General features: G+C 38.5%; 1 protein-coding gene across 5 annotated transcripts in view; it reads left to right on the top strand.

Moving 5' to 3' along the window:
- The window catches only part of ARHGEF28 (Rho guanine nucleotide exchange factor 28), a 314186-nt gene extending 300281 nt beyond the window's left edge, over window positions 1-13905 (top strand). For 2 of the 5 annotated variants that reach the window (XM_034656358.1, XM_034656359.1), the window contains exon 36: window positions 12757-13904. In XM_034656358.1, coding sequence (XP_034512249.1) covers window positions 12757-12920 — 164 coding nt within the window. In that variant the 3' untranslated portion in view covers window positions 12921-13904. Of the gene's footprint in view, window positions 1-12756 lie in introns of all 5 variants that reach the window. The other 3 variants (XR_004624098.1, XM_034656360.1, XM_019797462.2) reach the window with 3 other exon arrangements.
- Window positions 13906-14552: the final 647 nt, after the last annotated feature.

Consider the following 14552-nt stretch of genomic DNA (forward strand, 5'->3'; position numbering starts at 1 on the left):
TAGTTATCTGTGTCTGGATCTTCCAACTGTGTGGTAATAGGCTTTCTCAGGATGGTGTGCTTAGTGGCCCTCAGATGTCTGTGAGGAATGAGGGCTGCTGGTCACCAAGGGAGTAGCTGAGACTACTCTTCATGATCCTTGCTCTTGGTGGCTGATTCCACTAAAGAGAACTTACATGGTAAAGCTCTGGCTCCTTCTTGAGAAGAGTTGTTTAGAGAAGAAAGAGTTCTATCCAGAAGGAGGAGGATAGAGTGCACACTTGGGGATTCATGTCACCTGGTAGATCATGAAAGGGAAATTAGCTTTCTTTAGGCTCCAGTGTTAGTCACAGGTCATATGTCAACAAGCACAAATGTTAACAGCTAGAGTAGCTTCATAGGACATTAGTATCCATAAGACAATTAAAAAGTAATTTCCTTTAGAGGGAGATAACTCCAATGAATAGAGCAGTTAATCCTGTGACACGTTTTCTTTTTTTTTTTTTTTTTAAGATTTATTAATTTATTTATTTGACAGACAGCCAGCGAGAGAGGGAACACAAGCAGGGGGAGTGGGAGAGGAAGAAGCAGGCTCCCAGTGGAGGAACCTGATGTGGGGCTCGATCCCAGAACACCGGGATCACGCCCTGAGCCCAAGGCAGACGCCTAACGACTGCACTACCCAGGCGCCCCCATATGTTTTCTTTTGATGGCTGTTTTGGTAAAATCCTTATTTTGTCTCTGTTCTGCAAACTGCCTTCTTCTCTAACTGTACAATTTCTAAAAATATTTAAGTTTAATTTCCAGAAATGTGATATAGTTATCTTTGATAACAAACAAATACAAAAAGGATGCCAAGGGTGTGAAAATCTGGATTGGACAAAACATTTTTTTCTATATATTATGTTGTACTTTTAAAATTATAATCATTTTTGAGTGGCATCAACTCAAAGCTGCAGTTGGAAAATATATTTTGGAGTTTGGTTTCTTGGCAAATGTTATTTTCAACAAATAGAATTACAAAAATAATGTTTTTCATTTCTAAAAAGAAAAAAATTTATGTTGCTATGAAAATTGTAAATACCAATTTCTCAGAACAGAAAAGGCATGTGAGTTGTTTGACATGCTGTAATTTTGTAGCTGATCAAGAAAAAAAACCCACACTCATTTGTAGACCTTCAAAGAATTGGATACCAATTTTTTTTAAGTCCAAGAATATTATTAGAATTAGCTTAGATGCATTCGATTTAGTTGCTTGCCTTCTTCTGTTTTAATAAAAAAAAACACTGGATCTTGTATGCTAAAGAATTTTAACAGATGCTATTCCTTCTACTGAGTCAGTAAGAAGTAAATGCAGCCTTAAAATTCCTAAGTCGAGTTCCTGCATTATTCACCTGACAGAAAAATGAATTCACTTCTCTCAGCAAAATGAGAGGCATAACTCTTTCAGTGTGGGTAGGGTCATGAAGCAGGCAGTTTCCAGAAAGTCAGCTTAATTGGCCTGGTACTTAGGAATCCGTGGTCTTTATATCTTTTAGAGGACTTGAGCCATGAAAAGAGTGCTGTGTTCCTGAGCTGGAGACCTCCATGTCATTTAATTCAGGGCACTTTTAAAAAGTTGTTCCTATTTCTTTTTTTTTTTTTTTAAGATTTTATTTATTTATTTGAGAGAGAGAAAGAGAGAGCAGGAACAGGGTGAGGGGCAGAGGGAGAAGTAGACTCCCCACTGAGCAAGGAGCCGGTTGCCGGGCTTGATCCCAGAACTCCAGGATCATGACCTGAGCCGAAGGCAGACGTTTAACCGACTGAGCCACCCAGGTGCCACTTGTTCCTATTTCTTAACAGGGACTTCAAAATTTGCATATCTTAATTTTGATTTAAACATTGAGCTTAACATTTTTTGTCTGTTCGAATGTATTGTGAACAATTTCAAACATGTACATAATTAAACAGGAGTATGACATCCACTCCGTGACTGTTATGCAACTTGACAAACTTAGGAACATATGGCCAGTTGTGTTTCATCCAGAAGCTTAACCCCCAACACACCCAGTATTATTTTGAAGCAGTATCTAAAAATCATTTGTCGACGTTTATTGATCCATAACATTTCGGTATGTATCTCTAAAAGATAAGGCTCCCCTTTTAAAACTATTACCACACCAAGGGAAAAATTAACAAAAATTCCCTAGTTCAGCATATAGTCAGTATTTAAATTCCCAATTGTTTCATGTGTGAGTGTATGTGTGCATGTGTACTTTTTCTAGTTTGTTTTTTGGACTCCTAATCCAAATAAAAACTACAGATTGTAAATGGTTGCTGTGTATTTTAATGCATTTTTATTATAAAATTTTTAATTATGAAAAATTTCAGACTTAAAAGCATAGAAAAAAATGTGCATTTAACAAATGTTAACCGTTGCCATATTTGCTCCAGATATCTCTTCGCCTTTTTTTTTTTTTTTAGAATGTTAGATACAATGTCCATTCTTATTTTTCCTTTTTTTCCTATTTAGAGTTAACCAATATCCTATAAGTGGTGAATATCTTTTCTATAGTATGTTTTTATGCTATCACTACATACATGTATGCATAAGTATTTTTTGTTTTTACATATATTCTATATAAATACCTATGAGTATGCCTTTTTTGCAACTGGTTTTTTCACTAAATGTGCATATTCATACATGTAGCTCAAATAGTTCATTTTAAACTGCTGTGTGCTATTCCCATATAGGAATAAACATCAGCGTGTTCATGACCCTACTAATGAGCAGTTAGGATGCTTCCAATTTTTTTCCTCTTGCAAATGATTCTCAGTAAACAACCTTTTATGCATTCTCCTTGCGCAGATCAATGAAAGTTTATTTACATGATAACACCTAAAAGTGGTAGGGATGCCTTTGGTTTTGCTGGGTATTAAAGTTTCTCTCTAAAGTTTTTTGTCTCTCTGAAGTTATATAATTCTCAGCAGCAATATATGAGAGTTCCCGTTTTTTCCAGAATTTCCCCAACACTCAGTATTGTTAGGCTCTTAAATTTTGCCAAAATCATGGGTATGAAATGGTAACTCACATTCTTTCAATTTGTACTTCCCTAATTACTAGTGAGATTTACTATCCTTTTGTATTTATTTGCTTTTTAGGTTTCCTCTTTGGTGAATTGACTATAAAGGTGTTTTTCCTAACAGCAGACTTTGGAATTTCAAGTGTTTAGTCTTACTTGTGCGCAGCAGGCACATTAATTCTTTTCAGATAGGTTCAGTCTGTTTTGTATTTGGAGAAGGAGTTTTCAGAGAAATCAAATTCACAGTTATAGGTTGACACATTAAGACTGGAAAAGGACATTTGTGAGAGCTGAGCTCCTTCAAGATGTAGAAAAATCAACCTCATTTGCAGAAGCTACTTAAAATAATGTTGGTTTTGACTATTCTCTTCTATCTTATTGAGCTTGACCATCTGCCTTTTTTATCTGATTACATTTTACCTTCCACTATGTCTCCCTCCAAATTTCCGATACCTCTCAGTAACTGACCGATATTAGTTTACACATACTCAACACATTCAATATCTATCAGCTTCATTTTCCTTCCTTGAAATTTCCCTTCTAGGATCCTATGTCTTCCTGTTCCGACCTGTCCTTGTTGGTCCAGGCCTGCTATGCTTGTGTCACATGGGGCACCCTTCATATCCCTCCAGTGATGGATCCTATGTCCTCAGTCCCATTCTTTATCTTTTATGACCCATTCCTTTATTCGGTGGAGCCGATCTCCAATCTTTCTAATAAAAGTTGCCGTGAAAGCAAGTATTTCCCAATTAACTAATTTGAAAGGTTTTTTTCATTCCATTTATTTTTGCTACTTTTATACTTGGTTTTTGTTAAGGTGTCTAGGCTTAGAATTCTAGATGGAAAATTATTCTCTTTCAGAATTTTGAAGGATTTGATTCTTCTACTTGTCAGGGTTGCCATTGATGCCATTCTTATTTCTAATCTTTTGTGACCTGTGCTCAATTTTGGAAACCTTTAGAATTCTCTCTCTCTTCCCGAATGAACTGTATTACATGCCTTAGTGTGGTCTTTTGTTAAAGCCATTTTACTGGTTATTCATCAGGATCTTTCCATCTAGAGACGTTTCTTTCAGTGCTGGGGGTCTTTCCTTAAAAAAAAAAAAATCTTCTATTTGTCATTATCTTACTGGAACTGTTTCTGGTTATAAGTTGGACCTCTTGGGTCCTCTGATTTTTCTATTTCTATTTTTTCATGCTTTTGTTCTACTTTCTGGGAGATTTTCTTGTCCTTAACCTCCTACTACTCCTTTGATTTTTTTTTTTTTAAGGATTTATTTAACTAGAGCAAGAGTGAGAGTGAGTAGGGAGACGGGCAGAGGGAGAGAACCTTCAAGCAGACCCCCTCTGAGCACGGAGCCCAACGTGGGGCTTGATGCCATTACCCAGCAGTCATGATCCCAGTTGAAAACAAGAGTCAGAGGCTCACCTGACTGAGCCACCCAGGTGCTCTTGATTTTTTTTTTAATTAGCTAGAGTATTCTTAATTTCTAGAAATCTGTTCTCTTATAGTTGATAGTTTATGGAATCATGTTTTTGTTTTGTAGTTGAATATCTTTTCAATACCTTTTTCGAGATAATTACGGTTTTTGGAAGTTTTCTTCAGCTTCCTGTGTTCTTGAGGTTGGGTTTTTTTTTTTTTTTAAGATTTATTTATTTTAGAGAGGGCATGAGTGGGAGGGGAAAAGGGAGCAAGAATATGAAGCAGACTCCGTGCTGAGCATGGAGCCCAACATAGGGCTCGATCTCACAACCTTGAGATCATGACCTGAGTCAAAAACAAGAGTTGGGCACTTAACTGACTGTGCTACCCAGGTGCCGGCCTGTGTTCCTGAGTTTTGTTTTCAAGTTAGGTTTGTGTCTATATTTGTATTAGGCTCTCCCATTCATATTCCATAATACACCTACCATTATGGATTGGTGTGACAATTGAATTGAATGTTTGGCTCAAGGTCAAATAATATTGCTGGCTTAAAAAATGAGCCCTATAATGCAGTTCTACCTTGACTACACACTGAGTTTGATTCTGCCGAGAAGACAAGGATTAGACTAAATGAAAATTTAAGCTATTTTCTACACACAAGAATTCCAAACTGATGATTCTCAGGACTCTTAATTTGAGTAGATAAACTTTTTGAATCACATATTCAATAATTCCTTTGACAATATATATTTATACCTACTATTAAAAACTGAAATTTACTTTGATATTAATATACTAAATGCAATTATTTTCTATTTCTTAAATGTACTTTTTAGTTTTAGGTAAATTCAGAAGGCTAAAGGATAAGAATCCAAATTCCAAGAGAAACTTATCCATTCGTTGCCATCCACAAATACACCCAGGGTATAAAAGATCTATTCTGAATTATAGTTCACTTAGGAAATGTAAGATGTTCTAGGCAAAAGCAAAGGACCATACTTGAATCTGTATCATTTTTTATGGGTAGCTATAAACTCAAATGAACCTCATCTATTTTATGGAATAGATTCATATAAATTGTGTATCTTTCTAAAATAGATACAAACCTGTATACACACACTTGCCAATGACTTGTCAGTTGCATTAAAATTGATCAAGACACTCTGTTTTCAGAGGAGGATTCTAATTTATCGCCACAGTGTTCCATTTGTATCAGATGTACAGAAGCTTCACTGTTGGAGTAACAGAGAACCCTTTACAGTTTTATAGTACAAATGTATGTAAAGCTATGGACTTTTAAAAATGTATCATACTACATTTCAAATGTACACAAAAGTAGAATTGTTTAATGAACTCTCAGCTTTAAGGATGACCAACACACAAACAAGACAATCTTGGTTCATCAATGCTCTTTTCTCTCTCTTACATTGGGTTATCATAAAGCAAATCCAAGACATCATATGATTTCATCTCAAAATACTTTAGTATCTTTCTTTGAAAAACAAGGAGTGTTTTTTTTTAAACATCACCGCTATATCATTATTACATCTAAAAAATGTAACAATTTTTACTCAAAATCATACTGTCAGTACTTGAATTTCTCTGTTTTTTTCCCTTGGTTTGTTGGAATTGGGATCCAAATAATTTCATATATTGCATTTGGTTTTATATCCCTTAAGTCTCTTTTAACCTAAAGTTTTTCTGCCCCTTTTTAAAAAAGTCATAATTTTTTGAAAAGACTAAGTTGTTGAAAAGACATTTTTTTCAGAAAAAAACTTTTTTTTTGAAAAGATGTCCTACATTCTGAATTTTGCTGATTGCTTTTCTATAGTGTTATTTAACGTATTATTCTACCCCTATATTTTCTGTAAACTGGATAGTGGGGAATAGGTGTTTGATATTTGACTAGATAAAGGCTTTTCTGACATGTAAAAGATAGTGGTGTAGATTTCCTATATTGTACATAGTGTGTTTTTCCTCTTGCATCCTATCACGAGGCTTACTATATCTGTTTCTCTTTTTATGATATTAAAATGATCTGTGAGTTCAGATATTGTCACCGTGATCCATCCATTATAAGGTTCCCCATCTGCCTTTCTCCTAATCACTTTAGCAGCCATTGATGATTATTGCCTGGGTCCACCATTGGACATTATAAACAGGGTTAAGAGTTTCTGTATTTGGAAAACCTTGCATATTTTCAATTTCCTGCCCCTGATTTATTCTGGCATCTTGGTCATTTATTATCTCTTTCTTAGTCTATAATGTATTTATCTTTCTCTAGTCTACCGTTTCCCAAAGTACATCACATGGAACACAGCACTGCCAAGCACCCTACGAGAGAAGTCTCCCTGAGTTTGGGGGATGCCACTTCCTATTTTCCCCTCTCAGAGCCTGTTAATGTTCTAAGGAATCTCTTAATAAAAAAAACTTGGTTTACCCAGAGTTGCATCAACTTGACCACTGTATTCTTTTATCATTAATACCTATTAGTATCTTGTTTCGAGAAACACCTTGAAATGCCTCATAAAGAGGAGTGGAGGGTAGAAGCACTTGCCCCATCTTCCCGTTGGTAATGTCAGAGTCATGAGTCCTTAACATTGCCACCTTATGGGGAGAAAGGAGAGTGAGAGCAAAACGAAGTTCGAAGTTCGGATAACAGGCTTGATGTACCATAACATGTCTTGTGTTAATATGATCTCTTCATTGTATCGATGGCTCCAATTGCTTTGTTTCTTGTCAGGGTCACCTTTATACCTCACAGATGATTCCAAGTTTGTTAATTACTGATAAGAAAATACTTGTAACAGTTTGCTTTTATATGTTACAGGTTTCTTCCTGCACACTGCACGTGCACGCACACTCCCCCCAGAGCACTGTTATTTTAGTTCAGGTGTAGTATTGGTACATGAGGAGTATTAAAGGAATTGTAACAGTAATTGAGATCATTGGCTTCAGATACCAACTCCGGGTTTGTTTTCATGCCAGAGGCGCACATCCTGTTTGTGCCTCACTATGGAACGTCGAGTCGGGCAAAATTAGCGACATAGACCAATTTTCCTTTGCTCTGAAGATACCTGAAGCTCTGTACAATAAGTGTTTTCCATTAGAAGAAAAATGCTGTGCATTAATGCTCCTGAGAAAAAATAGAGATTGCCAGTAATGCCATCAGGAAACGATTTTTTAAATGTTTCACAGTACAAGCATGAATCAATCATTAAATAGGGAATACAACTTATTTTGCAGACTTGGAACATTAATCAAAAATTTTTTGAGGTGGAGTTATTCTAGGAAAGTGTGAATTTTGATTTTAGGAACATGCACAAGGGAGACAATAATAAGAAGCACAAGTCAGAACACTTCATTAAAATAAGCAAGAACAGAGCCAAGACCCAGAAGACACGAAGCTCTGTTTTTTGAGTTTTGTTTGGGAGAATGGGATGGGACGAGCTGAGCAAGGCATCGTCAGCCATCTCAACAGTAGACTCAGTGTGCTTTCTGTAGCACTGGGCTGCTGGTGCCTGGCCACTGGCCATACTGCTGAGTTAAATTCCAGACCTCCACAGTTGATATTTACGACGAAAGTTACACTGGTGCTTTTAAATTTAAATAAAGCTTCAAATTTATCATGATTAAAAATGCCTTTGCATTCAGAAAATCCAGAAAAGGCAGATGTTACATTAATTATTTTAAAACAATAGACAATCCTTTTTGATTTGCTGCAAACTTTTTCTTCATGACAAGTTACTCTTAAGTTTGCTGTTTGTTGAAGGGAAGATCACGTGCAGGTTTTGACGGTGGAGTTATCTTCTCAGGTGGCTTTCCAAATACTGTCCTTTGAGGACTTGATGTGGGCTTAATCAGATAGGTGTTGTTAGGAAGAATGAAGGTAGAGGAGTGGGACATAGGTCTGGAAATTACCTTTAAAACATCTTAAATGCAACGTAAGGTAATAAATTTGCATTTCTTGAGCATAAAGCTGTTAAAAAATACATTCATTTATTGCTCCCTCAGATTATTACTTGGTGAATCACTAAGCTAAAACACAGAGGCCAGAATGGTGATTTCAGTTAAATCCTTCATGAACTGAAGCCCAAAGAGGAGGGATGACTTGCCCAAGGTTACGTTTTACCTTGTGGATTATAGATTGCATTCAACTCTCGGCTTAGGGGGACCTTCATTCATTTTTAATATGGCACATGGTTGCATTGTACACCTTGGGTTTATAGTCTGGTCTTAAACCAATTATCCGGTTGGCTCAAAATAAGGATAATGGTGGTGAGCCAATGGACAGAAGGTTGATTTTGCTTCTTCCTAGTGTCAGGTTTTTGGGAGCTGATTTCTATGATTGTAAGCCATCCTACACCCCAGATTCTCTTCCTTGATAGTCTAAAATTCTAACAGCAGGTGAGCAAATTGTGAAAATGATAAATGCAAATGTCAACCAACAGTTTGCAACTAAGGTCTAAAAATAGGAAAATTTAGGGGACCATCTGGTCTCTGGATGTCGTGCAGGGTGCAGTGCATGTCCCTTGGTAGCATGAGTGCTTCCTACCCGCCACACACAGGAGAAAGGGAATAGTACTGGTCAAAATGTGGCTACTTAGAATTTTTAAAAACTTTATTAGCAGATTGATTTAGATGCCACAGTGGGTCTAAGGAAGTTTCTTCTTAAGGATGAAGTTGTAGGGGGCGGAAAAAAAGGTTCAGTTAAGTAGGAAAAAACCCTGCACCAAGACTTTATTTCTCCACTTGGTTTAGCCAGACCTTGGAGTTTCTATGTGTTTCAGCTTATTTGTCTTTATTATAAGGTTAACAGTGTTCCTTCTGTGTAGTATCCAGAAGTATGGTAAAGATCAAATTATATCTTTTAGGTGAAGTAAGAGGGAAAGTTGTATTGGGACACTAGACTGAAAGTTTCCTTGTAGTTTGAAGTTTTGTTTCATTATAAGAACATTTGTTTTATGGCTGACCAAATAATGTTTCTGTTAAATTAATATTTCTTTGCTTATTAAAAAATGTATTCTATATTTATGTTCAGTTTATAGGGATTTTGATCACAAAATTCGATGATTTTTATTTCTCAAGAATTCTGCCTTCTGAGTCAGTGAGGTTTTAACAAATGTTTTTTCAGTTTAGGGTTCCATATAATGATCATATTCTCTAGGGTAAAAAGTGTGGAAAAAGGTGGCTGACCTTGAGAAGCAAAAGTTGCTGTGCTGGAGTTCTTTCAGGGTTGAGATGGAGTAATAAAATCAGAAATCATGGAAAGGTTTCTAATTCCAAAGAAGGTTGTCTGACCTTGCCTAAATAGTTAAGGTGGAAACCGAGGAAGACCACGGAGAAGGAAATTGAGTTCCCCTTCAGGTGATACACAGCCACGACAACCTCCATTCATCCGTCGGGGGTAACAACAGGAGTCTGTCACTTTAGGGTCCAGCAAGCTGTTTCTCACCTGGAGATGTTCTTCTATATTTTTATTCTTATCTGAAAAAGTTCTCATTAAACCTCTGTACTCCCTTACACACAGGAGAAGATTAAAAGCTACACCGCCCCCCGCCCCACGTTTATTCTTGGTTCTCTATCTGCCTGAACTAGAGCCTGCAGTTTAACTTAAAAGAATTCTGGGAGCACCTGGGTGGCTTAGTCGGTTAAGTGTCTGCCTTCAGCTCAGGTCGTGATCTCAGGGTCCTGGGATAAGGCCCCACATCGGGCTTTCTGCTCAGCGGGGAGCCTGCTTCTCTCTCTCCCTCTGCTGCTCCCCCTGCTTGTACTCTCTCTCTCTGTCAAGTAAATAAATAAAATCTTTAGAAAGAAAAAAGAATTCTGATATACATTCGGTTCTTTGGCTCTTGCTGAGCATGCCTTCTCTTGAAGCTGTTAAGAGGATTTGCCAGATCAAGACTCACCAGTATTTTGGGTTTTCTGCTATATGTTTCACACCCCCAGAGGAAGGAAACTTACATGAATTAAGGGCTTCCACCATGCCTGGCATGACCACATTTGTCACCAGTCACCTCTCAACCACCTCATTCAATGGATGGTTGTTCATTCTCCATGTGGTATCTCTTGTAGCCTGGTTGGACCTTCAGTTGGCTAGGAGGCAGCTCTGCAGTGGCTTACATGAACTGTGCTCCAATCTCCAGCCTCTGCTAGATGGACATTTTGAGCTGCGCGTGTGTGTGTGTTTTAGTTTGTGTAATACTAAACATGAGTAGTGAAACTGAGAATATTTGTTGTTAGAAGTTAAATGGTTTTATTCATTCCATGGCTGGGGAAAGCAGTTGAAAGCATGAACGTCTGTTATGACCACAGACAGGCGAACTTTGTCTCTGAATGTGATACAATAGCACAGAGGGCATTTTAGGTTGATCGGTCTTGCCCTCGTGCGGGAATCATTGCCGGGGGTGGTGGTGCGTGTTTACCTGATTAAATGAGAGAGGCTCGAAATTGTATAATAATTGTTGTGTCCGTTTTTAGGAGCTTGAAATGTCTTTTTCTTAATTTCGTTTTTGCTAAGTGACTCTTGAAAATGTGGTACTTAGGGAGGATAAGAATTAAACATTCAAGGTCTCCTTGTTTAGTAAAGATGACAAGCCCTTTCCATCACTGTGAGAAATGGGTATCATGAGAATCTTGATCAGATGAACAGGTGACAATGGTCTTCTGAGTTCAAATCTAGATTAGTTCTTAGTTGCATGACGCTGGGCAAGGAAGGAATTTAAGTAGCCTGAGCCTCAGTTTCCCAAACTGTAAAATGCGGGTTACAACATTTTGAGGCTTAAAGAGTGATGGCAGTAAAAGACCCACAACAGTTCTTGTGCCCAGAAAGGCAGAGAGTACCTTATCTGGGAACAAGAGGAGTTAGAAGCATCTTCAGTAGTTATATTTTAAGTAGTTAGTGAGTTACCCAAATGTAAATGAATTTTCTTCGTTGTGCCCCATGGCATCTAGAGCTTTGGGCAGAGCTGCAGAGTAAGCCTTACCTCCTCCTGCCCTCTCCTCCCCTGGGGGCTCTCCTCCGCTTCAGCAGCACAAGTCGGCTCCTCCAGGTGCCTCGTGTTTGCTCTCTGTGGCTCCGGCTGCCCCTCTCCCAGTGGCCCTGCCTCTTCCTTGCAGAAGTGATGAAAGAAGATGTAGCCAAGTGCACCACGTGCCTGAAGATGGAGCAACGTGAGGACATTTTACTCCTCATTCCTGCCAGGCCTTGCTTCCTGCCTTCTCTAACAGCTAAACATCCTTGTCAGGAAGGCAGAAGTTATAAGCATTTTTTTTGTCATTAGAATGCTACCAGTTATGTGTATCCACCTAAATAATAAAGTCCTTGAATAAAATGTGGCAATGATTATAATGACCTCTTGTTGATGACTGAACAAGGAGCAGGTGGGCTCTAGCCGTATACATCTTTCCCACCTGGGCTTCCACACATACTCTGCTTTTTGCTCTTGACTGAAGAAGTGGTTTGTAATTTTGCCATGTAGCTGAGCCTCAGGAAGGGTTGGTCCATAGAACAAGGGAAAAGAAAATCGTTTGCAGCAAGAGCCTTTCTTTTCTTCAAATATGAAACTCTTTTCATCTTCCCTTAAACCATATATTAGAGGGTTTTTACCAGAAAAAGGGAGAATAGACTATGCCCTGCTGTTGCTAGGTAACCAAAAAAAAAAAAAATCCAGCTATAGTTGATATTGGCACAGTTTTCCCCAGGAACCTGGCTACTCCCACTAAGTGATTTGTATAGTCTTAACAGATTTGTATAATGGTGAAGCTGGAGGGTCTCCATCCTTCAACTCCATTCTCCCCGCCCCTTCCCCACATCAATACAAGCCCAGCTATATTATTTGAGTCTTGAGGTCAATCCTTGACTTTGAGCTGTTCTGAGGGAAGGTGCTATGCAGATGCATATGGTTCACCGCACATAGCTAGACTAAGACTTGAACCTGTTTTTAAAAATTAGTGGGCACTCTTTATAGCAGTAGCAATGTTTTACCTGCCCGCAAATGGTGACAAGTCTATTCATTTGGCACTTCACCGGGATTATTTTGTAAAGGTTATTTTTAGCCATAGGAGACATTTGTACACACAGCCAACCACATCTTAATGATATATTGATTCAGTCCTTCTATTTAATTCCATTTTGTTCCTTTCTCATTGGACTCCATGGTTCTCTGTGTGTCTGACCATATGGGCCCTGCATTTCCCAGGTTTTTAGAGAGCTCTGACTGAGTCACAGTATCCCCTGCTTTGCAGGCCTCAAGCTGATTCTCCTGACCTGTGCTGTCTGTCTGTTGCAGATTTGGACATGTCTCAGACTGAGTTCCCAACCCCCCATGACTCCAATCCACATGGCTCTCAGCTGCAGACATTTATGGCAGAAGCAAAGCTAAATCTACAGACACTGACCAGACAAGACGGGGAAACTGGAGATGGAGCTGAAGAAAATATTGTTTACCTTTAATTGTGTTGTCATAATTTTTCCAGACAAAACAAAACACTGGCATTTTGTGGAGAATTTTTTTTTCTTTTCCTGATGTTCGTGTGACTGTGTCCAAATTGCTTTAAGAGTAATATTTAATATTTCATGCAAGTTCATTTTTTGGGCATGAGTCCAATTAAATTATTGAAAGCAGTTCTGTTTGTATAATCATTAACTTATCACACCTAATTTCAGATTTCTGGAGGAGAAATTCACTTGAATAAGCAGAAATATTTTCAAAGTTGTTATGACTCTAGAGTAAAATTCCATATTGCATTTTCTACTGGATCATCTGGTTTTAGAAATTCATTTTTTTTTAAGATCTAGAAGAAGCAATCTGGATGGAAAGAGTGTTATTCTTGATGGGTAAACTTTCCCAACCACAGCAGCTGATTAGGGGGAGCGGCCTCAGGGCCCCAAAAGGCAGAGGAGGATGTGGGAAAGGCCTTTTCTTTGGTCATTTTTACATGCTAGTTTCTCTTTGGGAAGTCACAGGGGTTGGTCCCGGTGGTGATCTGTTATAGTCACCATGCAACCAACATGTCCTGTCTGGGCACCTGTTCCAACTGGGCAACCACTCTGCTATGGATACAGTTTGGACTCTTAGGACCTGGGCCACATGCTTTGCAGACTCAATTTCTTGATCCTAATAATGCTGGTTGGTTTTCAAGTCACAGCTGAGCATCATCCTTCAACACAGCCCAGAGCAAAGCCCCAGCCAGTCCAATTTGATGAAAATAGTGAAGCTCCATTAGTGCTCTGGTCTCTCAGGGGCCCTGTCTCCACAGGCCCTGGGAGCAAGAACATCTAGCGCTCACTAGAAGGACCTCTGCCCTGCAGTTCTTTAAGGACGAAAACCGCTTTCTGGGTGAAGCTGGCTGACTGCATGTGCTTTCTCACAGGAAAACTGCCACACCCTGCCTTCAGAGTAATATGGGTCTCTCTGTAAGAAAATAAACCAGAAAATGTTTTCAGTTTGTTCTTCAGAAATAATTGTGTATGTTTTGCTCCGAGTCAAAAAATAGCTTTCACCTCACTATTCTACTTTGACATTTGAGTATTGTGTAAGACCATGGTAAAATAAACATTTCGCACACGAACACTATCTCCCATTAGTAAAAATGAAAAGCAAGGAGTACTAAATTCACCCACATCTGCAACACTTACCAGGAGGGGGCTGTGATAGGAACGGAAGAAATTTCACCCAGATTCCATCGTTTGGCCAGTTGAATAGCTACTTTCTATTTTCCCGTAGGCAAGTCAAGTCAAGTCATAGTTTTAAAAACAGCCTTTGTTGGGGGTACTCTTCCTGACTCTTGCTGCTTCTGGCCATTTTGGTCACAAACATAATAACAAATTAGAGACTAATCTTCGAGAATGAATATAGCTTATGAAAATTTTAGTCCATCACTTCATCTTCAAGCCGACCTCCTAAGTTATGAGATGCATCTTCCATTCCTAAAGGCATCTAAAGAGAAAAACCTGTCTTCCCTGCCTCTCTCTCTCTCCAACAAAGCCTAGTCCAGAATCCTGTATCACTTGAATAAGGAACATACTGATATTTCAGTCTAAATCCTTGCTCTGATAACCATAAATACACTCCCTTTTCCCCTG

This window comes from Ailuropoda melanoleuca, chromosome 3 (genome assembly GCF_002007445.2).
Source record: "Ailuropoda melanoleuca isolate Jingjing chromosome 3, ASM200744v2, whole genome shotgun sequence".
Lineage (NCBI taxonomy): Eukaryota > Metazoa > Chordata > Mammalia > Carnivora > Ursidae > Ailuropoda > Ailuropoda melanoleuca.